At 45.2% G+C, this 27,929-nt stretch overlaps 1 protein-coding gene across 2 annotated transcripts; it reads right to left on the bottom strand.

Moving 5' to 3' along the window:
* Positions 1-66: 66 nt before the first annotated feature.
* Positions 67-27,234, bottom strand: LOC119374210 (F-box only protein 28). Of its 2 annotated transcripts, XM_037644267.2 has the most exons (6): positions 26,873-27,234; positions 21,254-21,502; positions 20,298-20,556; positions 12,463-12,558; positions 4,148-4,287; positions 67-2,133 (listed from the first exon to the last, which is right to left on the bottom strand). In XM_037644267.2, exons 1-6 carry the CDS (start codon positions 26,981-26,983, stop codon positions 1,663-1,665), a joined length of 1,326 nt encoding a protein of 441 aa, XP_037500195.1. In that variant the 5' UTR covers positions 26,984-27,234; the 3' UTR covers positions 67-1,662. The 2 variants fall into 2 exon arrangements, with proteins under 2 accessions (XP_037500195.1, XP_037500196.1); XM_037644268.2 differs by lacking the exon at positions 12,463-12,558 and having other exon boundaries at positions 26,873-27,232.
* Positions 27,235-27,929: the final 695 nt, after the last annotated feature.

The following is a 27,929-nucleotide window of genomic DNA, read 5'->3' as shown; positions in this document are numbered from 1 at the left end:
CACTTTAAAAACTATCGAAGAAATGGTTTTTGTACAAAAACACAATGCCAATATGAGCGCAATCCCATTCACAGTATCTTGTCATAGACCTTCTTTGCACCAACAAAAGATAACTGTACCTTTTAGCAGCATGCGAATGAATTCTTGCTAAAGAGCTAAGGACAATCCCAATGAGTAGCAACTACCTGAAACGTATTTTGGGCACGCAGCCAAATCTAGGTCATCTGAAGACATATTCGACACGAAAATGCCCAATATTCCAAAATACCATCAAGTGCACGCTTAATGCTGGCAAGACTTCCATTACGTAATTTTTTTTATACCTGCCTTTGTTGTATCAGAGTTCAGATGCACACAAATTGCAGCACTAGACAACTGCGCCAGGTAGAACTCTGTGCCACATGGTTACCGATTATGTATAGCAAACATCCGGACATTGATTTTGGATGTAACATAGTTGTTACTATGTGGAACAAGTTGAACACACTATAGTACCGTGAAGTCTACGGTTCTGCAGCCTTATTGCAAAGCAATTGTATTAGGAACTCCTTCGGGCAACATTTTCACTGCTCTTAAATACTAGACGATCTGTTAACATTGAATACAGTGCTGAACAAGGTCACAGCAGGGACCCTAAATTGAAGGTCTGTTAACCTCCACTGCTGTGGCTTCCCTCCAAAATGAAAAAAAAAAAAGCAATGCAAAGGAAGGACACTATAGGAAGGATGCTACATACACACACAAACATATACGCTTGAGGGGAGATGTGTACGTGGCAAGCTGAGCACAAAAAGAACGGGCCTATGCAAAATCGCAGGACTTAGAAAATAGCATACAGAGCTTATTCAGCAAGCAAAAGGACAGACGCAGCTCCCGATGTTATCTTTTACAACCGAGAAACTTCTGCTAAATGGCCTTGCTTTTCACAAAACGCGTAACCTACAACCCTCTCATGGTAAGAAATTGAGGGTGGCTAGTAAGAGTAGTTACGCAACAGTTCATTGGTAGTTACCAGTGTGGGCATGTGTGTAACGTGAGCCTTCAGTGGTAGCCTACATTCCTGATGCCCAGCCACACACCTGCTACACGAGGCAGTCATTCGCGAATGTCGTTAAATCGCTAGGCTTGAAACCGGTAGTGTTTGTGGATTAGATTAGATGTGCATATCACACTAGTATCTAATCTGCCTCTCAGTTCAAGAGAGCACAATAACTGGTTTCTTATAGCGGTACCCTTATTGGCTCAAATGTTTCGAACGAGAACTGGCCAACAGGTACGCACGTGACTACGCTATAACAATGTCAATAAAGCAACTGCGCACGAAGAAGTTACAAAGATTCTTGTTACAAAAGGTGGCAGGCTGTTTTTGCGTCATCCACCTTGTGCTCTCAACTAGGGTCGTAAATTTTTACGACAGACAGTGCCTTGCTCGGATTACTTTCACAAACAAGTATGCTGCTCGGTTTTCACCGGCCTGGCACCTACGACACTATCTCATCACACGAAATTATATGTCACTTTGTAGCACTGTGTCAACGGAGCGCCACCCACAGGCATGCGTCACTCGCATGCACTGTGCAAAGATGGCTAGCCTCATGCTGTGCTGAGAAAAGCTCAGCGTTACGTTCGGCGATCCGTGTCGACGGGACCACGGACCACTCGTCAACATTTCACTGGCCTACTGCGCGTTGCCATTCCCGTCCGTCGCGGCCTTTCCACCTCCGTGGCGACCTTATCTTTGCATTGGCGCTTCCGACTAGGCTCTATATCCGGTAAGGCGCCGTCGGCGTTGCGACGCTTGCTGCTGGAAACGGTGGTTTCCCTAGGGGCGTTACTACCCTTTCTGCCGCATCGAGGTCGCATTGTCTTCTGGAGCATTTCTGCTCCGTCGGACTGGTCGGGTTCGCCGATGCCGCTGACTCCGTTGCTCGAACTGCTCGCCACCTGTTCTCGGAGGCGACTCACTTCTTCCAACACGTCGGCGAATTCGCGGTGCTGCTCGAGCAGTTTGCGGTTCAGCTCGTTGAGTTTGCCTTCTTGTTCGGCGAGGCGGCTGCCTTGTTCCGCAATCAGCTGTGCCTGGTCGTGTGCCCGTTTCTCCTGCTCGCATTGCTTTTTGGATTGCGCGGTCAGCTGCGAGTGGAGGACAAAACAGGTGTCAAGTACCTTGGCATTTCATTCGTAGGAATACTGCAGGCCGCATGGCCCAAGCAGGAGGGGCAATATACAAGCATGATAAACAACGAACAACGAAAGTAAAAAATATATATATCTATAGGGTTTTACACCCCAAAACCACGATATGATTATGAGAGACGCTGTAGAGGAGGGCTCTGGAAAAATTTCGACCATCTGGTGTTCTTCGAAAGTGAAGAAGAAATACCAATAAGTGCAAAAGAAAAAGTATATCATGAGTAAGAGTGAATACAAAAACTGTGAACATATTATCAAGTGAATTAAAATCTTTAAAATTCCACTTATGCAGTGAAAACAATTGGCAGATCCCACGCATGGTGGCAATCGATGTTATGCGATGCAGGCGGGGGGAAGATGGCTATCCCACACCTTTTATATTCAGCCCTCTTAGCCTCCCTTTTAATGATAAGGAGGGTAAGAGGACTAAGTTGTACTCGAACAAATGATTCAGTATGCTGCCCGCACTAATTACATGCATTAGTGCACCCTAGTTTCTTTTACGTCAGCTTCAGGTACCTGAGTGAGCACTGTACTGCCACTAAACTGCTGTTCAGCGAAAATATTTGAATGATACTGGCAGCTGGTTGCTATCTATGATGCATGGCTGCTTAAAATTAAAGGGACTGTCTACCACTCGGAAAATTTTTTCTGATTGTGGTGAAAATGAGATGATCATTCGCCACATCGGCGGCAACGAGCATGCTTTTGCCCCATAAAAAAAGAATTTATATTTTTAATTTGATGTTGAAAATTGTGAAAGAATGACCGCTAGTGTCACCCAACAGCGATGTGGTCAATCTACTGGTAGGACAAGGAATCCTCGCAGTTAGACTCATTCTGCTTAAAAACAAACATATATAATATGAAATTGTATTTTACGCACTTGAGACAGCTTTCTGTTGTGTCGGAGAGTAATTTCTTGCTTATTTTTCTCTCTCGCATCCAAAAAGGCGTGCGGCAGCGCTGCTTGTGGCGCCGTCTTCGATTTCGTCTGCTTCAACTCATGCGCTATGCCATGTGGCTCCCCGCGTTGGTCGTACTGTGCCGCTAGTATATTGTTGTTAGGATGTCTCACATGTGCTGCGCTGTGAAGGCGTGCATTTATTTTCTCTTTCTGATGAATCGACTTGGCTTGAATTGCGGCAGCAGTGCTAAAATAAATGCATAGACTGTGATTACAGCAAAACAAGTGTTTTGTAATCGTATAATAAGGCTTCATTTAACGCGCTGAAAATGACTGTTACATTCATTACAATAGTGTTCAGCGAAAATAAAGTAGTCCTAGAGAAATCACATGTGCTTTCGGTTCTAATTTTTACCGGCACTACAATCATCATCGCGTCCACCAACCAGTGTTGTGGGCATGTTTCACGCCAATGGAAGAAAACCGAACACAGATCGAAAAATTGTGTTTTAAAAATTTCTACTCAGTTTCCAGAGAAACCGCTGCAAGGTTGGACACTTCAGACGGTACGCTTTCTATTGCGGTACAAAACAGAAAAGCGATGAAGGATGGTAGACAGTCCCTTTAAGCTTATAGAGTTCCTGCTACAGGCACTGTATCTGCTCAATAGTAATGCGAGTTATTTTTCAAATTAACACTGCTTGAAGTCGGCCTTAGCATTACAATGAAATACTAGTTCCAATCTGAACAGAAAGCACCAGTTTAGGTGGTTTTGCAATACAGTTGGCAATATGTGCACGCGAACTCAAAGTCGTCCTCTGACGATGACTTGTGAAGTGATCTCGCTGCTCAAAAGGCGTACTTTTCTGGCTGTGATGTTTCGAGAAAAGGTGGTGTTTTCCTGTCGTAAAGCCTCATGTTTAATCGAATTTTATTTTCTTTATTGCGAACAGAGTGAAAAGTCGCCCCTCGTCTTACAATTGCGGTCGGTTTACAATCAAGTAATCGTGTTAAGACCAGCTGCCCAAGAACACAGTCTCTCCTCACCTTGGACTTGCACTCGGTCAGCGACTTGCGAAGGCTCAAGTTGGCGGCACGCACTTGTTTTATCTCCTCGGTCAGGCTCAAGTGTGCGGCTGCATGCACACATGGCTTCTGCACCCGCCCCAGGATGGAGGTAGCAGTTGCTGCGCAACAGAGAACAAAACGTGAGACCCGCCGTTGACGTTTATGACACATCACAGTCATCTGCAGTGCCAAGAATGAGGAATTCTCAGAAGTGTCCGATGCAAAAGTACGCTCCTGCGAACATTTTCAATTGTGATCTGAAAAGCTTGGTCTCCAAGATCCTGCCCGACCATTCGCTTTCTTTTTCCAATGACGCCTGCATTGGAGCAAAGTACAGCGTTAAGCAAGGGGGCATTTTTTTCAAAAATGAGTCGGATGAATCTGGAAAATTGGATGTTCTCCAAGCACAATGCACAGGAAGCCTGACAAATGTCCTTCTTTTCCACCTCCTGTCTTCGTGGTCATCTGTGTTGTTTGTGCAGTTAATTGGAAGCGCTTGCAATGTTTCCTGGTTGGCAGATGAAGCCAGCCAGGCAAGTCAGTCAGTAGTTCGGGGTTTATAAGTCTTCACACGAGTGATGTGCACCACTGTGGTTTTGTCCGAGTGCTGCCCAATGTTCTTGAGGCGTAGTAATAACAGGGGAGCGTAACTGCCACAGTCAGAATGTGATTGGCACCAAAAAGCTGCCTCTTCTAGTAGTACAACCAAACACGCAACATATTAGACTCACAGAAAAGATGTATGTAGTTCGATATATTGTATAATTCTATATAAAGCTTTAGGCATGTTTACCGTATTTTCGAAGTGAATTTCAGTTTGCAAGTTGGCTTCACGACTCTGCTTCACAATAACACAAGGAAGGCAGCTTTACAGCAATGCGCGGGAACTTTTTTTGTAGTTTTTAATTTTCTGTGGTTTGTAGTCAGGGGTCCATGTTATATGCAAGGTCTGGTTATGCGTGAGGAAACAAGGTACAGTAAAACCTCGGTAATTTGTACTCGGTTAATTGGGAATCCCGGATAATTTGTATTATTTGCGCGGTCCCAAATTTTTGCATGTAAATTTAACCGGATAATTGGTGCGGCCAGTCTGCGACTTCCCGGTTAATTGGCACACTTGGCCGCGACTTCCAAGATATGCAAAGGGTGTTGCGAATCTCGGAGGCTGTAACTAAAACATGCATTTTTTTTTTTGATGTACGGATCTCGAAGGCCATGTTTTTTTTACCGGAAATACGTCGTAGACGCCATGTTTTAGCAATTGCCAGGCGGCGATGCGTGCGGTTGCGATCATGATCATCATCATCTCAAAAGCGATGTTAGCCACTCTAGCGAAGTGAATGTTTTGTGGAGTCTTTGTGCCATTTGGATGTCGGCTGGCGAGCATTGTGCGATTCGGTGCGACTGCTCCATTTGTCTCCTGTCTCCGCTTGAGTGTCTTCCCTGTGAATTAGTTGATTGAGGTGTGCTTGGAAGGAAGATGCCGAAGTACAAGAGCTTGTCCCTGCACGAAAAGGTGTGCTTAATTGAAGAGGCCAGCAAGTCGACGGCGTCGAAAACGGCTCTCGCCGAAAAGCACCACGTGCCTCTGTCAACGCTGTGCAACATCATCAAGAATAAGGAGAAAATTCTCGATGCTTACAGCAAGACGCACTCGTCAAAGCGTACACGAGTACGCCCGCCTACGTACGCCGACGTTGAAGCAGCTCTGATCGACTGGCTGCAGAAAGCCAACGCAGCACACCTTCCTGTGAATGGGACCATATTGCGTGAGAAGGCCAACCAGCTGGCGCTGCAACTTGGACATTCTGAGTTTAAATGCAGCAATGGATGGTTTTGCCGATTTAAGGAGCGCAACAACCTGACATTCGTGACTGTTTGTGGCGAGAGTGGCAGCGCGGATCAGTCTGTTGTCGACGGCTGGAAGCAGCACACCTTGGCTCTACTACTCGCCAAGTACGAAGCAGCAGATGTTTACAATCTTGATGAAGCTGCTCTGTTCTACAAAATGTTGCCTACGAAGACGTTCGCTTTGAAGGAGGCAGACATTAAGGGGCGGAAACAGAACAAAGATAGAATCACTGTTTTGTTTGGTGCAAGCATGTGCGGTGAGCACAAGCTGCCACTGCTTGTTATTGGGAAGACAGAAAAGCCTCGTTGTTTCAAAAATGCACGACTGCCATCCAAGGATGACCTGATCTATAAAAACAACAAGAAAGCTTGGATGACGGCTGCACTCTTTGAAGAATACGTGCGGCACCTTGACCGCAAGTTTGCGGCCGCAGGGCGCAGCGTTTTGTTCGTCGTCGATAATTGCCCAGCTCACGGCGACATTCAGAACCTGCAGGCAATCAGACTTTCAGTGCTGGGAACTACCGAACGCGTCAGTCACGCATGGAGGAATTTTTCTCCAAGTAGGCTGACTTGCCACAATAAAGGTGTGACTTCCGTACATCACGTTTTCTGGCTGATTTCTTTGATTTCGCGTTGTTTCGGATAATTGGGAATCCCGCTTAATTGGGATATTTTTCTCGGTCCCGAGGCCTTCGAATTAACGAGGTTTTACTGTATCAGTTTAAACAGTGCCTCAACATCTTCACATGTAGCTGTGTGTACTCATCGGGCACCGGAAGCCTCCGCCTTGACCCTAATGTCAGCCTTGTTCTTCAATATGGTACTCGGCGTGATTCTTTTGGGATGTTGAACACAGCGGCAAGGAACTGCGAGAATGGCAGAATGATTGCAGTGAAGCTGAATATGGTTTAAATCGTGTTGATCAGTGCTTACACTTCGCGAACAAGCAGCAGAGGGAACGAAAGTTTTCTGAAATAAAATTAACAAAGTAGTGGTGAAGGAGGATGCCTGTGAAAGTGTTGCCATCAGAGGGGACTGACTGGACTCGCTGGAGCCAGAAACGAAGGCAATGGAGCACATGGCTGTGAAGTACAAAAGGAAGGGTGTGACAGATATCACCTGCATAGGACATGGAGGCAGTCATCTGAGGAATAGAGTACCTTATTAGTGATGGAAAAGAAGGACAAATCACACAAAGATCTCAAGGTGATCATGGAATACATGTGACCGAAGAATCTCGATGCAGTCTTCATAGACATTTGAATCAAGAAATAGAGAGAAAGAAACAAGAGTGAGTAATGCTTGGGCATGTTGGTACGGCATAACAAATTCCAGAACAGTGCAACACACAAAACTGAAGAACACACACAGAGTGCTGCGTGTGTGTTCTTCACTAGTCCTTGTTTGCTGCACTGTTCTTATGTTTATGAAGAGTGAGTAAAATAGGTTAAAAATGTTCAGCCTTCAAATGTCAAAATAAGGTGGAGAAGATCCAAGGACGCTGCCTCGCAAGAGATAAAGATCTTCCAGGATCTTCAGTCTTGTACACTGTTCAAAAATGGTGGGAACACCGAAGTTATCAGGAATACGAGGAGGAAGGTGCACAGAGCAATTTTTTGCATACCTTAGCAAAACAAAACTGGTGGTTGCGAAAAAAAAGCCAGCAGTAAGCATTACTAAAAATAAGGACTACAGCAATAATAATAATATGTATGTGGTGTTTTACGTGCCAAGACCACGATATTATTATGAGTCATACCACGGTGGAGGGCCTTGAAAATTTCAGCCACCAGGGGTTCTTTCATGTGCACCTAAATACAGTAGAACCCCGCTGATACGTTTTTGAAGGGACCGTAAGAAGTAAACGTAAGAGACGGGGAAACGTAAGAGCCGAAAAACTGGAAAAACGACGAAATATTTAGTGGTACAGAATTGTATTTCAATGCTTACGAGCAGCACGAAAATTGGCGCGCTCAGCCGCGATCTAGTCGATGGATAGAAACGCGGAGCTGGGGACGGCCTCATCCACAGATATGTAATCAACGTATGTGATCTTTTTAACACCAACAGCTGTAAGCATGAAAGGACTAAGCACACGCAATCACGACCAGCGCGGCGAGTCCGACCGCGAACCGCGCGCACGACCATGCGAGCTCCAACCAGCTCGAACCCGAAGGCCATGCTTTTGTTTGCATCAATTGAAAGATCCTGTTGCTTGCGCCTCTCATGCGGCTAATATTGCGGTAAAACCAGGCCAAGCTGCGTGAAAATGCACCATGGCCGCTCTCTTCGGTAGTCACTCGGTCGGCTCCGAGCGCACTTCGCGACGTATCATACGGGAACGGTCCGACAGTTACGACGTAACAGCCGGGAAAACGCACCAGTGAGGAACGTAACAGCGGGGTTCTACTGTATAGGTATATGGGCCTCTAGCACTCTTGCCTACATCTAAAATGCAACCACCACAGCTGGGATTGAACCCACGTCTTTCCGGCCAGCAGTCAAGCACTGTAACCCTCGTATCCTCATGGCGGCTTGAGGACTACAAGGAAAAAGCCTTGAGGAGTTCAAGATCTTGCACAAAGACAAAGCAAACACTTCAGGCGAGACCTCACGATTTGCTGCAAACAATTTAGCACTAGACCGACAGGGACGACACAGGACAAGTGCGGAAAAGACACACAGGATTGTTTATCTCTTGCACAAAGGCAAAGCAAAGAAAACACTTCAGGCAAGACCTCACGATTTGCTGCAAACAATTTAGCACTAGACCGACAGGGACGAAAAAAAGATACACACAGGTCAAGTGCGGAAAAGACACACAGAATCGTTTATCTAGATTTTCTTCGTTCCTGTGAATATAAGGCACTAATTTGTTTACGATGATTCTGTTCCAACTAGTCCAGCAATCAACCCTTTTAAATGCGAAGCATTTCTTAGCGAACTTCTGCGACTTTGAGCGTATCTATCTATCTATCTATCTATCTAGCCGCCTACGACTTTGTGCTCTCCTGGCCGTTTCGTTAATCGGATGTATACCAAAATTGGTGTGTCATAACATGGCCTTATTACGAACATAAATGACAGGTCATATCATGAAAATCATGACACGCATGTCATGAACAGCATGATTTACATTCCACGGCCTTAGGCTCTTGTGGCCGTTCCGTTAATTTCATATACACCAAAATTGGTACGGCGTGACAAGAATTCATGACGAACATAATGACAGGTCCTAACATGCAAATCATGACGCGCATGTCATGGGCAGCATGATTTACATGACATGGTCTCTGGGCTCTCGCGGCCGTTTAAATGAAGGGATATATACGAAAACTGGTATGACGAGACATTTCTGTATGACGAACATAACTGACACGTGGTAACATGAAAATCATGACATGCATGTCATGTACGAGATGATTTACATGCCACGCTCATGGCGCACTCGCGGTCGTTTCGCTGGATTGATATACACCAGAATTGGTATTGTGCGATGTGACTGTATGAAGAACATGAATAACAGGTGGTAGCATGAAAATCATGACATCCATGACATGTGTGTCATGATTTACATGCCATGCTCATGGTGCATTCGCGGCCGCTTCGCTAGCTTGATGTACACCAAAATTGGTATTGCGCGCAGCGACTGTATGGCGAACGTAAATGAGGCGTGGTAACATGAAAATCATGACATGCATGACATGTACGACATAATTTACATGCCACGCTCATGGTGCGTTAGCGGCCGTTTCAGTAGATTGATATACACCAAAATTGGTATTGTGCGAAGTGACTGTATGAAGAACATCAATACCAGTTGGTAAGATGAAAACCATGACATGCATGTCATGTATGTCATGATTTACATGCCACACTCATGATGCATTCGCGGCCGCTTCGCTAGCTTGATGTACAAGAAAATTGGTATTGCGCGCAGCGACTGTATGACGAACGTAAATGAGGCGTGGTAACATGAAAATCATGACATGCATGACATGTACGACGTAATTTACATGCCATGCTCATGGCGCACTCATGGCCGTTTCGCTAGCTTGATTTACACCAAAATTGGTATTGCGCGACGCGACTGCATGACGAACGTAAATGAGAGGTGGTAACATGGAAATCATGACATGCAGGTCATGTACGACATGATTTGCAAGCCACACATGATACATTCGCGGCCGCTTTCCTAGCTTGATATATACCAAAATTGGTATTGCACGACGCGACTGTATGACGAACATGAATAGCAGGTGGTAACATGAAAACCATGACATGCATGTCAGATATGTCATGATTTACATGCCACGCTCGTGGTGCATTCGCAGCCGTTTCGCTAGCTTGATATGCACCAAATCGGTATTGCGCGAAGCGACTGTATGACGAACGTAAATGAAAGGTGCTAACATGAAAATCATGACATGCATGACATGTACGCCATGATTTACATGCCATGCTCATGGCGCACTCGTGGCCGTTTCGCTAGATTGATATGCACCAAAACTGGTATTGCGGGATGTGACTCTATGAAGCGCATGAATAACAGGTGGTAACATTAAAACCATGACATGCATGTCATGTATGTAATGATTTGCATGCCACGCTCATGGTGCATTCGCGGCCGTTTTGCTAGCCTGATATACACCAAAACTGGTATTGCGCAATGTGACTGTATGATGAACATTAGTGACAGGTGGTAACATGAAAAACCATGATATGCATGTCATGTATGGCATGATTTACATGCTATCTCATGGTGCACTCGCGGCCATTTAGCTCGCGTTTCATTGGCATGGTGTATACTAGATTGTGCATGCATGCGTGTATGGCAAACGTGCGGTATATGGTGGACTAGGTGCCATGGCATGAATGATTTCATTTGGCTCAAAGGCAAACAAGGCGGTGTATGCAGCTCTTTGCTGGCTGCTTCGCATTACCTCGATTCCCACAGTGCGTGGGATCTGCCGAATTTTTTGAAGACCTAAAGGGATACAAAGAAAATGCACAGGAACCCCAAAACAATGCTTAGGGATGAAAAACAGTTTCCAAGACTGAGAAGTGTCGGAAGAAGGAAACAAATGAAGTGCCTGACATCAAGGATAGTTGAAACAAGAACATCGAAAAACACATATAAAGTTCTGCGAAAGGATGTGAGGATATTTGCCATGACTACACAATTGGGCAAAAATCAATGGGGATTCAAAGATAGACTGCAGAATGTAAGAATTGCACAAGTGGAAAGTGGGGTTGAAGGTTCCTCCAGACACGACGAAAGAATCCCAAGTTGGCACTTGGAAAGCCAACGGGAAAAGGAATAAGATATCGCAACAGTAATGATAGCTGGGCTAGTTGGTAAGGCAGCATGTTTGGGACAGCGCGAAGACGACAAAGACTGAGTAAAACAGAAGGGACACAGACACACGAAGGCAAAGGCTTTTTGCTCTTACCTTCATGTGTTCCTCAAAAATTTTTTTTTCAACAGCGCTCGTCCGTGTCCCTTCCGTTTTACTCAGTCTTCGTCATATTAGCGCTGTACCAAACGTGCTGGATAAGTTTTCAGGTAACTTCCTAACAAAGATTTGGAAATGAGAATCAATCGTAAATAGATGGGGCAAAGAAGTGTTTGCGCCATTCACAAGGTTGATGTTCATTCAGCATAACCAAAGTACCCTGATATACAGTTGAAAACAACTTACAACAGCAGAATGAGAAAAATCCAGGAACCCCTTCTTTTAACGGGAATGTCGGGGCAAGGGAAGCTTGGCATATGTGTGCCTGACCTACTACTTTTCTCTCTCTCTCTTTCTGTCGCATTGCGCAATGCTGCCTCTCAGCTTTTTCCGTCCCCCATGCCGGGAATCGGACCCTCATCCACGTGCTTAGGAGCGCAACACTTCAGTTGCTATGGGCAACGACAATGGTCATGCATTCACATCCAGGCAACAATGAAATGTGGCAACTTGAAATGACACGTCACCTCGATAAAAGATCAGATTGCCATATCAGAAACAGCTGACTGCCGACAAGTCCTCGATCAAGAGAGCATAAATTATAAGAAAGCGACGCGTACAACTACGCATGTGGCTGGTGCACCATCAAGGGACGCATTTCTCTACCCGGCCGGTGCCGCATTTTTTGCTTACACTGGCGCCATCAAAATCTGTAACTTGTACCAAGCTTCGCTTGAAGAAGCAAGGACATCTTAAAACACTGCGGTCTATAAAATAAAGAGACTGTATTCTGTGCAAAAGTGAATTTCGATGTCAAGGTGATGTTACGGTGCCTTCGGAAGTCTTTGGAGGAGGGGGGAAACCAAAATAAAGGCTCGAGGAGGAGTGGAATAAAAATGGGGTGCCTGAGAAACGAGAAACAACTGAAATGAAGACCTACAGCTTGACGACACGATGGTCAAGAGGTCAAATTAGTTCAAGTACCTTGGTTCAATGGCAGACGAAGAAGGCAGCGAGGAAAGTGAGACGACCAGCAGAAGCCAGGCAGGATGGAAGAGTTGGAAAGATGTTTCAGGAGTTCTGTGCGACAAGAAGATAGGAGCCATGTCGAGAAGGTTTGCAAGAATGCTGAACGACCAATAGCGCTGACTCTAGCGAGGTCTAATAATGTCGATTCTAATTAAAACAGACCAGAACTATCCAACGGAAAAGGCCTACTATATCTGAAGCTCGTTCTATGCGAAGTTAAGCGTCGTGATACATTTCGAATTGGTGGAATTTAGCAGGTACTTTTGTAATATGGGGCCAATCGCAAGGGCTACGAAAAAAATGTGATACTATTAAGATGACTAGATAGGCAAATAAACAGATTGACATGATAACCTGTACTTGCAAGCACTGGGGGTGAATGCCAGAGCCTAGCTGTTCAGTTTTCTGGACTATGGCTGCCAGGAAAACGGGAGTTTACTGAAACTAACTGTGCCTCGCACACAAGACAATGTCATGTAGGCAAAAATATGGGTTCAAATGATATTTCTGCCAGCTCGTCATTGTGCCTACTCGCCGGTGCAAAAGCATGGCTTTTGCCTATGTCACAAATATGAGCCAAAACTTGTTGCATGAATTAGAGCTGCCATACGAGGCAAGTCGAAACTGGAGACCGCATGTACTGCAGCGCTGGATGCAAGGCGGCTTGACTGCATTACACAAGCGCTTCACAGTTTTGCACGACGCAAATACATAGTGGCCAATCTTCCTTTTTTTTGTGTGTGAATTGACGAGACATAAAATTGACGGTTCTTGTTGAAGTGCTTTAGGGAACATTATCAAAGCGAAGTTGGTTGGCCCACGATAGGCCTAATGGCACCTCCAGCATTCACTCGGCAGCAGTGCGTGGTAATGAAGTGCTTGTGCGGTTGTCTCGAAAGCTCTATGAAGCTTGTGCAATGTCAGTGTGTTTGCTTTCACACTTTTCGTGTGTTGCTCTAAATAGCCAGCAATGCCACTTGCAAACATTGCTGCATATATGTATGCTCTATATGCAGCATCTGGCCATCGTTCATGGATGGTTTTCTTGTCTGTTGTAGCCGATAGACCGGTAAAGCCAGGTACAATAAAAGTGAAATTTGTTAATAGTATACGTGAACCAAACTAAGTAAGAAGAATGGTCTGTAAAGCACAAGAAGTATGTGGTATGGAGATCCATATCAATGGGCATGGACTGTATTCAAAAATTGCAAGTGGCCAGGATGCTGAAACGGATTCTGCAGCGACATGGGAATGCTGCATCTGAGAGAAGGCAAATGTTATGAACGTGGCAGCAGGTGCACAGGAGGAAAAAGCGAGATTTGGATGCAAGCTGTGTTGACAAGCAGCCAATGACAACCGCTTCTGGCATGAAGACGCGACGAGATCAGCGCAAGTGAACGATACTGTGACAGGGATATCGTCTTGCCGAGGAGTCAAGGAAGATTGTGATGACTGGGATGGTGAAATGTGAGGAACTCATCAAAAAGAGCCACTACATATAAAAAGTGTATATCAATATTAAAATCCCAGATCCAATATTTTAGAGCAGGCTCAATGTATCCACATCTTTCATGAACCCAAATATACGTACACGGCCAGTAGATACAATACTATATAAAGTTTAAGCTTCTAAGTTTAAGAGTGCATCAAGTAATACAGTAAAAGCTTGTTAATTCGGATTTCACGGGGCTGGAAAAAATGGCCGAATTAACGAAATGCTGAATTATCAAAATTATCAGGAAAACAATAAACAGGTGTTTATTACATCAATGCATTTTGTTTTTCTTGATGAATATGTAAATACAGTACTTATTTTGCATAAGAACAGTATAAAATCCACAACTTTTATCATTCACAACTTCGCTCAAACTGTGACCGTGGCTCAAAACCTCCATGTCTTAAGCTGAAACATGCTCTGAAGCCATCCCTTATTACGTACCGGCACCACCAAGACTACCATGCGCACATGACAATTTTTTCAATGAGAAAATGACTGGCAGCTGATCGTTCGTGCATCGCAATGTAGCAAGCGAGTTTTATGCCAAGCATGCGGACTGTGGCTAAAGCTCTTCATCCTCAACGTCTTCATTTTCATCTTCATCTTCAACAGCTTCCACCATGCTTGAGTTTTGTGATATTGCGTGCACATTTCCGGAAGTCAAAACGAAGCTACTGAGTGCCGCATCCGCCGTGGACGAAACTGTTGTATCTAAAGACACGATCGCAGCATCCACGCAGTTCCGAAGGCACGCACGTGGCCTACGTCCAGAGCCGAAACGAGACTGCTGAGCACCGCATCTGCTGCTGAATAAACCTGGCTCTCTAATACACAATCATGGATGGCGACTATCAGTTCTGAAGGCACGTGGTGAAAACGAAACTACTACTGCTTGTCGCAGCTTTGACCCCAGTCGCTATCCATGCAAGCATAGATAGTGCCCACCATAGGTCGGCAAACTCACTCAGACTCAGATTGAGCCGCAAGTCTGAGTGAGTCCGGGTGAGCATAATTTTCTGGCGAGTCTGAGTCCGAGTGAGTGAAGTTGAGGAAAATTTTGGTGAATCTGAGTCTGAGTGAGCCCTAAGGACAAAATATATTTCATAAATGAGCTCCACATATTTTGCTGACTTATGGTCCCATCTACTCAACTTCAGCGTTACTATCAGCCTTATGTCAGCTCACATTTATATTTCCGTTAACTTACACACACTTGAACGCACTACTGTTAATACGTCAGGTCAATGTTTACTGACCAGAGGCGTTAGTTGCGTAGTGGGGGAGGGAGGAGGTACCTTGACCTCCCCCTGCAAGCTCTTTCAAGGGAAGTTAATGATAAGAATATCTTGTGTCAGCAATCTCAATAAATATGTGCTTACTGAAATGCAACCTCTGATAACTCATATATGAGGGTACTAGATCAAAATGCGCTAAGTAGAGCACAGATTATGCGAGATACTGGTGTTAAGGAGCATGGTAAAAAAAGCTATACACTCAAACCTAGATATAATAAACATGGATATAATGAATTATTGCTTATAACGAAGTAAATGAAGAATAGTCTTGTCATATATACAGTGTAACGAATATACATTTATAATGAATTTTCGGATATAACGAACTTATTTTCGTGTCAGATAAGACTTTGTTATAATAAGGTTTGAGTGTAGTCGAGTCCACTTATAACAATATTGAGGTGCCATGAAAATATCATTGTTATAACCGATTATTGTTATAAGCGGGTTATGCCGAAAATAACAAAGAAAATGTGACAAACAAGAGCATTTAATGAGGGGAACATGATAAACAAGAGCACTTAATGAGGGGGAAGTTGCTTACACTTCTCACTTTTTAGCAGGTAGAAAACCGTAAGCAGTCAGCTTCGACTGCTTACGTCGCATGCCACCGCTGCAGTCGAAGCGGTGGCACGCGAGCCTCTTCGGCGCGCACTCGCCGCGTGAGAGGCCAAGTGCGCTATCGCCTGGCCGCCGCGTGTATGCTCTCATGCCCTTTTGCGTAATAGGCGGGGTTGGGGTGGCATTGTCGCAGCGTTTTTGCATTTTTGTTTCGTTCAAGGTTGGTTCCAGTGCCCACATTTAAGTGTATAACCGATATTGCATCATGACAGCATTGTTATAAGCGATTTATTTTGCCATAGAATACAATGAAAAGCTGACGGTGCCGCGGCTGTCCATTGTTATATATTGTTAAAATCGGTATTGTTATAAGTGGACTCGACTGTATATATGCTAACGAATTCATAGTCAACTCGTTCAGACTTGGATTGAGCTGTCAGTCTGAGTCTGAGTGAGTCCGGTTGAAAATTTTGGTGAGCCTGAGTCTGAGTGAGCCCTATGGGCAAGATATCTTTCATGAGCGAGTCTGAGAGAGCTCCACGTTTTTTGCTGACCTATGGTGCCCATGCAGTTCGCTTGTGCCGAGTAAAGTCTAAAACAAAACAACTGCTGCCACAACTGTTGCCACAGCCGCTGAAGCCTTGATCGCCAAAAACGTGAATGTGGTAAGATTGTGGATGGTGACCACGCCTTTCTGAAGGCCTGCCGCTGTTTCGGTTGTTGACGTAAGCCGTTTTCGCTCCTTTGCACCGCACATTTGTGGCGCTCCGTGCTTGGCACGCTCTGAGGATCGTCCAAATTAAACGGATTGCGGGCAAATATGACCAAATTAACAAGAGTTTGATTCCATTAATACATACGCTTGCTGGGACCAAAGAACACGTCCGAATGATCCGATTTTCCAAATTAACAAGCTTTGACTGTACTAATTTTAATTTAATTTGACTTTTTCCTACTTGTTTCATGCCACCTACGAATACAACATACAAAAAAGAAAGCCAGTACCTCTTCTTCCTCTCATAAGCCTGATAGTGCGTGCTCTGTGCAGTGATGGTTGTAGCAGAAGAGTACATGGGTAGCTGGCGCGACCTATCTTGAACGTAATGTGCAAATGGTGCAAAACAAAGATGGTCGAGCGAGCTGCATGAGCCGAATTTTCGCATGCCTAGGGATGGACATTTTGTTATCTCGGAAATTTCTGAGACATGTTGAAGAGAAAGTGCAACTTTTCTCCGAAAGATGGTAGGAACGAGAAATTTCATTCAATATAACCACCATGCATTTTTTAAGAGTTTTAATACATAGGAGTTAGTCCATATTCAATTACATACAATTTTGTAGGGACAAGTTGCGCAGTTTGAACTATCCATTGATTCAAATAAATAGATTTTGAATTGTCGATATTCCACCATTAGAGTTGTAAAGTTATTTCAATGAGAATGTCTCTGCCATGCGTATTCAACGAATAAATTGGGACATGATACACGCATGTACACATATGCCTTGCACGTATTTCTAAAGCACATGCACCTGCTAATGAAGGAGCACACGATCTTCAGCAGTTTTATACCCCTGTCACGCTGGACGTTTTAACGTCACTCGAATCGAATGACATTCGCATCTAATGACATTATGCGGCTGCTACACAGTGATATTTAATGTCATTAGAATCGAATGTCTTAAGGAACCGAATGAGTTCAAAGAACTCATTCGCCGTCGCAGCCGAACCGAATGTATACTCTCTACCCCAGAGACTACTTAAAATATGGCATTCAGCATTCCCAATTTGACACGCATTCATACAAACTCGCTATTAATGTTTCTTTTTTTAAGGCAGCTCTCATTTTAACGAGAACAGGTGTACGCAAGGCTGCTGCAAATCTTTTACTCTCCCACTCAGTGGCATCTGGCCGCCGGCACGGTCGGTCGTAGTGTAAACAAACAGACGCCTGAGTGCACGTGTATCTGCAGCGATGGCATCAGCTCCACGAGCGCACTGGGTCCAGGCGGAGGCGTTTGCTCTCATAAGGCTATGGGAAGACAATTTTGTGGAGTTCCTTTGTAAACTGCTTTCCCAAATGGACGCATGTGACACTGCGTTTTGAAAGCGAATAAACGTGGAACGCTCTGGGTTTCTGAGTGTGCGCTGTCACACCGCAAACTGCCACGGGTGCCTCTCTCACTTCGCGTTGGGGAAAGCTTCAATAGACACGGCACATCTTTTTCTTTCTTTTTTTTTTTTTTTTTTTGTAACGCCGCGCATGTCTTAGGCGAACGCAATCCGCCTTGTTTCACATTCATACCCAACAGGCTGCGTCTTGATTCTTCTTCTAGCTGAAGATCAATGAGTCTCTTCGACTGTCTTATGCGCTTTTCTCGCAACGCTAAGTACAAAGCAACTAAATGCTTTATTTGCTGCAGCTTAGCGTCGTTGTTCAGCGGCACTGCCATGTCAGCCATGTTGCTTGTGTTGATGTTGCTACTGGCTAAGCGTCGTCTTGGCTTATTGTGGCCAGATATTATGCGATACAAAATTTTAACCGTTTATTTTTTTGTGAAGCAACTTCCCACATGTCTTTTAAAATAAATAACTTCACTTTTCTACAACTCTACATTACCTTCCTCAACTTTTCAGGCCATTTTTTGTCTGAATTATCGACATTGGTATCATGAACGAATGACATTACTTTTTCCTGTGTAGCACCATCACGGATCGAATGGCATTCTTCGCACCGAATGACATTCGAACCTAATGACATTAACACCACCAGTGTGACAGGGGTATTAGTATATCGAAACATCAGGCGTGCAGTGAAGACAAGGAGCAGCACTCGGGCTCAAACAACGAAGATGAGTAAAGCGAGCTCTCATGGCGAACGGTTATCTCGTCTTGTTTCGTTATTATAGGTGTTTACAAACATCAGCAGAATGTGTGAAAGGTAGCAAAATAAGTGCTTGAGTGTTCATAAGACAACTTGGCATGTCATAGAGATTGATACCAGTGTTCCAGTTGTAAGATGATGTGCAATACACCGCACTATTGCGCAACATTTTCATTTTGCGATTTGTACAAGGTATGTGCTCCACACGGCCCTGTGAAAGCGGTGGCATCTGTGCGTGGTCTGAATACCATGTTGGGCTACAACGTAATAAAATAAGGATGATGTAACGAGTGTGTGGCGCCCTGCCTAGCTTAGTTTCGTTACCTCTCTAGGTTCGGCAGGCAACCTTGGTCGCGTGTGTATAATAAACACTGACGAGCGCGGCTCGGCAGTCAGTAGCTGTACACCCTGCCATGCGTTTGCGTCGTCCTTGCTAGAGCGCGGGTGCCTCGGCCCCCCCTCGTCCACGGTCCCGGGGCAGATCGTGACAAATGATGCTTGCATTGACAAGATGTCGTTCTTTCGAAGACTGTGGCGTCAGCTGTACAAGGTTGCTGCACTCGCAGTAAATGAGATCGGCGCCAGAGGAACTTGTGAAATCTGCCGAATTCATTGATGGACAATGATGAGCATTGATGAACAATGCAGTGCTGCGGCCTTGTTCTTCAACAATGCCGTAGCTCTGCTTAGGAATTAGTCGCAGTAATATACACTGTAACGTATTCTAACACTCCGTTCTCCAGAACCTTGGCATCAAATAACGTTACGTAAAAAGTAAGGACGGAACCCAAGGTGAAGAAAAACAAGAGAACAGGAGGTCCTGTCCTCTTGTTTTCTTTTTTTAGATGCGAAGCAGTTTTTGCTTGGGGCTGTGTCTGTTGTCGGAGGTGGCGTCCGCGCTCCAATACGCATGCGCCCACTCTCTCTCCCACTCTCCTCCTTTACGCAGGTGTTCGGTCGCCTTCTCTCCTCTCCTCCCCCGCGCTGCAGCCGCGACGCAGCCTCTCCTCCCACGTGATGCAGCCGCACCGCCGCCAAATACAGCCTGTAACCCACTCTCCTCTCCCTCCCCCATTTCATGTGTATAAAAGCGCGTGCGCTCGGTCAGCTCAGTCATTCTCGCTTCGCTCCCGTTCAAATGAGTTGCAACATCGGCGCCACTCGTTCACTCGGCGCTAACGGAAAGCAACGCACAAACACAACGTAATGATAACACGAACACTAAATACACACCTCACACGCTAACGGAAGCGCTGAGTGAACGTAACGGAAACTTGGTGTGCGCCCCCAATGCTGCTTCGCATCCCCTTATGGTTCCCTTAAGTGGGAGATGGTGTAATTTTCTTCACCTTGGGCTGCGTCCTTACCTTTTCCTCAGCATGAACCAACTAGCCCAACATGTTTTAACAATGTTATGTAAATTTCACGCATTTATACAATTGGTCATAATCCGCATTGCAAAGGGCTATGTGAGTGGTGTTTCTTTTGGCTTCTCTGCCACACACTGGTCAAGCATAAAAGGTGAGACCATGGCACAAACAGTTGGAAGCTCACCCAGCTCAGAGCTGCGCGGTACTGTTGCGGTGATGGCACACGGTCCGTGGTGTCCTGCACCAATGAACCCGAGAGTGGGCTTCATGGGCCCCACGTGGAGCTTGAGACCTGGAGCGATGCGCTCGTCAAAGTGTTCCATGGCCATGGACGAGATGTCGCGCAACTCTTGCAGGATCTCGTGTGCACGCGGAGGTGTCGTCGTGCATCCGTGACCGGCCCCTTGCACCAGACGCAAAACCCTGAAGATCTCGTCGATCACCTGTGGCAAGGAAAATGAGACAAGCCAAGATTGTGTGTGCGATGCGTTGGTTATTCTGTAAAATGCCCCTGCATCCATGTTATCAATCCCTATCCCGCTAAGAAAACAAGCACCTCACCCTTAAAAGGATAAGAAAGAAAGCTTAATATAAAGCATATACAGCCCCACTTTGCCTCTCCCACTGTCATTCCTTTTCTCTCTTTACCTTTTTCCTATCTCGCCAAATCTTTACACCATACCCTTTCTCGCTTGTGTTCAGAATCATGTGTCTGGTGACCACTTAATCTTCTAAGAAATGTCAACATTCGTCTCTTCTCCCACAGACAGGGTGCACGTGCACAACTCTGAGAGAGTAAAGACAAATTTGCTTCTCTGATACCCTTTCGTTACAATGTGGCTGGCTAGGCCCACTACATTTTACGGAGACGTAGGAGTGAGAGAGAATCGCCTCCTCGTTAGCTCGGATGACCACTCGGAAAAGCGTTCGTCCCAAGCTCAGACCCCCGGACCGGGATGAATTTTTCTTCAACTACAACGCTTTCTTTCCAAGAAACCCATACAGGTTTCCTTGCACCTTCGTGCCAGAAATGAAACTTCCTCAAACTAGTGGGCTTCCGCAAAACTGATTTCCGAGAAATGCTTTTCTATCTTTCAGCGAGAGAGAGAAAGTAGCAGGATCCGTGGCAGGAACGCTCACCTTGCCAGGGATGAAGCAGCACAGGTTCATGTCCATGTACTTCATGAACGTCATGCTGAGTAGAGATAGACGTGTCTCTATGCTGGTAAGTATCTCGCAGTGGCGCGCGAGTGGGTGAGTGCGGCGTTCGGACTCTCGCCGCGGAAGCTGCTTCTTGACGGCCTTGAGACACTGTGCGTGGAACCGCTCGGCCCGGAAGAATCCCTGGTTCAACAGCCTCTGGCAGCACCCGTTGAAGTGGCGGCTCACCTGTGTGGGACAACGTTTAACCAACACCAGTCAGTGCATCGCACACAGTTGTACATCTACGCAAGGTTCAACCACTGACGACGGGACTTCTTGTGCAAGCAAAATCAGTACACAGACAGCGTCAAAAAAACGTGCTTTATAAATAACTGCATTTCAAACTAAAGAAGCCAAATAAAGTGAGGCTACGCATATTTACCAGGAAGTTCTTGGATGGGTCTGTGCTGGGACACAGTCACAGACAACTTTTCCTGGCAATGAAGTGAACACTACAGAGCCAAATTATGCGAGTGCTACCGCTGATGAATGCAGTGCCAAAACTGGATCCGTGTTTTGTACGTGAAAGATAAAAGAAGACAACATTCCTTCATTATCTAACAGAAGCTGCTTGAAAGAGAACGCAGCACATGCCAGAGAGATGTTAATATTTGTTTTACATTATAAGCTGTCATTTCGGGTATCTGCACGCTTGGTAATGTTGCACTTTCTATGTGTGCTTCATACAAAATGTCTGCGTTGTCTCCAGGCGAGTGTTTGTAGCCTTCTGGCTCTTCTGTCTACTCACCTTGGAATCCTGTGACGAACTTCACCGACAAATGGCTGTCTAAGCAGCCAAAGCAAATGGTATGCAATGTGTATACCGTGAAGCCATCACCTTTCAAAGTGGTACAAAACGCACACCATACCAGACTACTTGTGCAGAAGCTCCGCCCCTATAGCATTCCCTTCAATGCCAAGAAGTTTACCTGGCTGCTTCATGAAAAGTTTTTTTTTTTAGCTGTTGTAGATGGATCATAATATATAACAGTTTTACAGCACTGCATTAATAGTAAAGCAAGTGTTTCACTGTAGATAATGTGAAAGTTGTTTAATGAACAGGTTGTGGAGATGGCCTACAGCCATGTTTGATAACGTTACATGGTTATGTAGGATGTGTGTCATGTTTTTTTTCCACCTTGGTGCTTGATTATCTATGAATGCTTCACATAAGTGTATGGCTTCATATGAAACAGAATCTAGCATACTTATGTGACACTTAAAACAATACCAGTCCCTCCCCTTTTTTTTCTATGTTTTTTGTTCAGATTGCCAGCACTTTTTCTGTGGATCAGCTATAGGAAGAGGTTGGTTATCTTGATTTAAGATGATTTAAGGCTACAAGGTGTAAACAGAATTCTAACATCTGCAATCTGCATTGACCATCAATGTACTCAATTTTCTCGTCTCTGCCTCCATGATGAGAAGCAGCATCAGGGGCATTGCCAGAAACATTCTTCGGGCAGGGGAGGCGTTCAACCAACCTTTATGTTTGTGTGTTGGTATGTGTGCGCGTATATACACACATGCCAAAGTGAAAAATTTCGGGAGCTAATAATTCAGACTACCATGCATGCGAATAAAATATGCGCACGTAAGTGCTCTATCATGCCGCTCATTTGGAATTCGGTCAGCGCGGCTGACAAACAACCTTGCATTTCGATAACAAAGTTCGAAAGGCACGGAGCTACAGAAACAGGCGTCTCAACTTCTGCTTGAGGACCAAGAAAGTCTCCTGAAGTCGCTCAAAGCTGATTTACATGTGTGTTGTCAGTCCTTCTATCGCGAACGGTTGAAGTCGAAAACCAAGAAATTTCAATAAGAAAAGACTAGTTGTCTTTTTTAATCACTAGTTATGCAGGTATTCATCGTAAAGGCTTTTTAACTTCGTTAACAAACACAGACAGAAGAGGGAAGAAGACTGGATGTGCGCGGTCCAGTCTTCCTTTCTCCTCTATTGTCCGTGCTTGTTGGCACAGTTAAAAAGCCTTTATGATGAACATCAAATCAACTAGCCCGACTTGGTGCTCTGCTTATGCGGCAGTGTTGAGCCAGTCGCAATGACTATGCGGACGAGGCTGCCAGAACACCGCATGAAGAAGACTACTACATTTGAATTCTAATGTCTGACTGATGCTGCAAAGTACCGTCACCACCTGATATGTTTACTACACTGCATAAATTGCAAGTCTGTGCAGTAACTTCAACCTGACTGAGCCAACATACTCTTCTGAATCGGCTGTGGCTCGAAGTTGACTTCGTGAAAGCTTGTGCAAAAATAAATGGAATAACTGACAGTGTTATGTCTGCGACTCTACAGAGAATGCTGGCTGGCCACTTCTTATGCAACCGTGGTAGATTTGATTGGTGGGGCCGAGCACTGAAAGGAATGTACAGTCATACAGTCCCAATGCAGACGCTTAACACAGGTACCATTGATATTGACCACCAATGCAGTAAAGCAGTTTTCGCCCTTTAGAAGACAACTCACTTGTACGAATACCTATTAGCCCAGAGAAGTTGGAGTGGCGCCATCTGGCGGGAGGCCTGGATGACGTCGCGGCATGGACTCTTCATCGCCTGCCGTGGCGCGCCCACATAACACGCACTCGCTTCGTAGGCTGTTGCGCTGTTAGCGTTCGCTTATTGCTTGTCTCACGCTTAAGATAAATGATGAAAACAGCAGTGATAATGTTCCTGGCAAGACAGTCAGGAAATATACATTTTTTTTTCTGCACACTCGCCAACGGTGCCAGCGCCCTGTCGTGAACAATTTGAAAGGGGTGATCAGGCTTGTTGTTGTGTCGCGCTGCTAACCCCAAGGATGGGTTCGACTCCCAGCCACGACAGCTGCATTCAGACGGAGGCGAAAAGCAAGAACATGCCTGTGCTTAGATACAGGAGCACATTAAAGAATCCCACATGGTAAAAATTATTCTACAGCATGCCTCATAGCAAGTAGTGGTTTTGACACGTAATACACCATATTGGTGTTATTAGGATGCATTGTTCACAGGCGATTCTTTAAAAAATATGCTGGTTTCGCTTCCACAAGTGTTATTTGTATCCGTGCAACTGTGGAGAGCGTTTTGCCGGTGTTCTAAGCCCCGCGCACGCGTGATTGCGAAACTCTTATTGCCGTCAGATTGCCTTCCTGCAGTATTGTAGCAACGGTTCTGTCACGCTCGTTAGTATAGTTTAGATAGCCACCTCATAAATTAACTCTTCTCGCAGTTGATTACGTCTGAGCAGCATCAACCTGTATGTGGACCTGACGTAACAGACCAATCGTTGCCTCATTGAGGCGAAGGACGTTTCATTATTACGTGGGCCATGTCGCTGAGTGCGCCAGTGAAATAGTTCATTTCGAATTTCTGGCATTTTTTTTTTTTGCAGACGATTACTAGCAGAGCTTTCATGTGAAGTGAACATTACCATTCGTGACGCAGCGGTAGATCGGACCAGCAGTTCGCGTAAATCGAGGTATAATAATAATATTTGGGGTTTACATCCTAAAACCACGATATGATTATACAGGATGCTGTAGTGGAGGGCTCCGGAAATTTTGACCATCTGGTCTTCTTTAACGTGCACTGACATCACACTGTACACGGGCCTCTATCGTTTCGCCTCCACTGAAATGCGACCGCCGTGGCCGGGATCAAACCCGCGACCTTCGGATCAGCAGTCGAGTGCCGTAACCACTACACCACCGTGGCGGACCAAATCAGGGTATGCGACTACATAATCCCCGACGACTGTTGAGAAGAAATCTGCACATATGATCCAAGTATACCCACACCTCGGCATTTCCGAAACCGTTCTGTGCGTGTGGCAGTATTATTTTGTTTAATTTCCCGAATATGATAAGTGATTGTGTATGACAGACAGATGCATCTAAAGTCTCATGTAGCAGAAAGCGGATTCTGTCAAATCACCTATATTATTTGCAGAGGCAGACATAACTTGCACGGTAAACCGCAACGTATAGTCAGTAAGCTGAAAACGTCCTAATTTCCATTGTAATGCTTTGATACACGTTTTAACCGTGGAGTCTGTGCCAAGTTGTAATGAAGTTTAGCATAAGTATTTTCTTAGCACCGATTTCTTGGAGTATGCGGTGACAACAACGAATGTCTTGCATCACCATTTTCACAGTGGGTGTTCTGTTCGGACGGAAGTTTGCCCATCCTAAGCTATATTAGTCAAACTTTATACAGCGTAGTTAACTTTCGCTAGTAATAAATAATTGAACCTTGTACCTTGCCAGATTTGCATCGTGAAATTCAGGAGTAATTGCCGCCGTATCGCGAAGGAGCGGGTACACGGCGGGCCCAGAAAGAAGCAACTGTCGGGGGCGAGGCAGCAGAGTCCTTGCCGTGACATTATTTCGCCACGACTGCAGCGACGCCAGTGTTCGTTCTCGGGGCTAATAAACCACGCATGGCACTATGCGTTTTCTCCTCCTCTCAGCCATCTAGTCATTTCTGTTACTCCCCTTCGGCCTTTTATAGCAGTGCAAGGATGTTATAAGGAAAACTTCCACGATCGTTCGCCTGTAGAGAACGGTGAAGACCATGTCATGCTCAATCTAAAGTACCAGCAATGTAGCCTATATTAGAGTGCTCAATATGTTTCGAAACATAACTAGAGTAACAGCATAACGTTGCCTTGCGTACGCTTCACTCAAACAGACAGCTATATGTTTTCAGGTTTAATAACCTGTAATTTATACAAATGTTATTTCTCAGTGTTTCACCAGTTCCACTTTAAAGGTAAACTTGGGGGGAGGGGGGAGGTGAGACCTCTGTCCAAAACTCTCTCCAAAGACCATGCACGTGCCCGAACACGCAAACACCAATGTCAAAACTGTAGACGACATTAAATAAACGACCAGCGATTAAAGGGTCCTGTTTTTGATGATTTCTCGGATACACTGAGTCATACATGTAGAGGATCGTAAGGGATTTCATTGGAACATTTGGCAATAAGTTACGGTTGGATCGTCAGAACAGACCCCTAGAACTTTCGAAGGGTGTGCTCTGATGTTTTTGATGCAAGAGTTGCTCATTCGTTTGAGAGAGTTCTTTTTGTCAGTGGCTTTCGTCCCCCCTAGCGCTCGTGGACACATGGTGCTGCCGTTATCTCCATTCCAGCAAATGTCCACGAGTCAACAGGGAGAGGCCATCGCGATCTTATCGCAAATCAGGCCCCCATGTCCACACGACAAAAACAAAGAGTAGCTACTACACATAAGCTACGACTTAAGTGCATGTCTCGATAGCAACCGAATATACCGCGAATCACGCATATGCCACGAAAAAAAACGCTGCAGAAGGAATCGCGCCTATTTGCAGGCACTTCCACAACAACTCAGAATACTACAATGACTGTGCGAAGCATTGCAAAATGCAATACGAAGACGGGCGACCGAGAACATTCCACGTAAGCTACGCGTTTCAAGTCGCTCGCCCTGAGAGACACAAAAACAAACTGCACCCCCACCCCACGCCTTCAAACTCAAAGACTGCAGGAAAGGCAAGAGAATGAACTCACCCTTCGATATACACTGATCTCATCGTAAGACAAGTAACTCAGAATGTGATCCATGATCTCAATCGGTAGGCTCTCCACCGTGAAAGATCGGCGGTAAGGTTCTAGCTCCATCTTGGTCCCGCCGCGCTGCCTTTTTCGCCGGACCGAATCTTTTCTCGCGTCTATCGTGCCCGCTTTCCTCAGTTCATGCTCCGTTCCTAGTCAGGAGAGTAGCGGCCGGTGTGTGCACAACGGCAGCGTCGTCTCCCACAGATGCGAGCGATGTAGGCAGCGACAAAAGTCTTGCAAGTTTTCTTGCTTGGCGTGAACGCTTGCTGGCCGCACGCCCCACACACACAGGCCACCGCTACGGACCTGCGGATACGACGCTGACGACGCGACAGACAAGCGGAGGAGAGGTGGAGGGCCTAGGAGAGGAAATCGGTAATCATGGGAACCGAAAGCGAAGAGAGAGGTCTGGTTAAATGAAATGAATAGTCGCACCACCTCTAGCGCGTTTAACTCCCAATATTAATCACTAAAATGTGACCTAAATTATGCACTTACGTGTTACTGCGCCATCTAGTATTAAAAAAATTAATTATATTTTTAAAGTCATTTATTTAAAAACGAATAATTTAGTTTTACTTTGATGCCTAGATAACGCAAATGTTTACTGGCTGAAATCTTTTTGGCGTCAAAAGTTGTTGAACGTTGTAAAGACGCATGGAGAGAGCGTGTATGTGTAGATGTATGGATAAATTACGTGCTTTTTGTTTTCACTTGAACACCTCAGGTACCAGGCCCAGGCCCAGGCACCTCAGCCGCAGGTACCTCAGTTGGCAGTTGGGTACACATCTTTAAGGCTATGCTTTTTTTATTCTTCAAACGCTAAATTAAATTTTGAAAACTGAAAATACATTTATGGCTTTTACACGTTCATTTGGCGCATGTAGTATCCAAAAATCTCAAGAGCATAAAGATTCTTATACTCTGTGCTCCCAAATATGACATATTGTAAAATTAAAAACTGACCAATCACCATGCGCAACCAAAACATGACCTTTGAGATTCGTAA

The sequence above is a fragment of the Rhipicephalus sanguineus genome, chromosome 11 (genome assembly GCF_013339695.2).
Source record: "Rhipicephalus sanguineus isolate Rsan-2018 chromosome 11, BIME_Rsan_1.4, whole genome shotgun sequence".
Classification (NCBI taxonomy): domain Eukaryota; kingdom Metazoa; phylum Arthropoda; class Arachnida; order Ixodida; family Ixodidae; genus Rhipicephalus; species Rhipicephalus sanguineus.
The sequence above is the reverse complement of the archived record's forward strand: the minus strand, read 5'-3'. Positions and strand labels throughout refer to the sequence as shown.

Bases quoted from the DNA above. Each gene is read 5' to 3' on its own strand.
- LOC119374210 (XM_037644267.2), bottom strand. From the start codon at position 26,983: ATGGAGCTAGAACCTTACCGCCGATCTTTCACGGTGGAGAGCCTACCG. The intron at 4,288-12,462 runs GTACTTGAACTA...TCTGTTGCGCAG, and splicing joins TCGTCTGCCATTGAACCAAG to CAACTGCTACCTCCATCCTG. The intron at 2,134-4,147 runs GTGAGGAGAGAC...CTCCACTCGCAG, and splicing joins TGACCGAGTGCAAGTCCAAG to CTGACCGCGCAATCCAAAAA.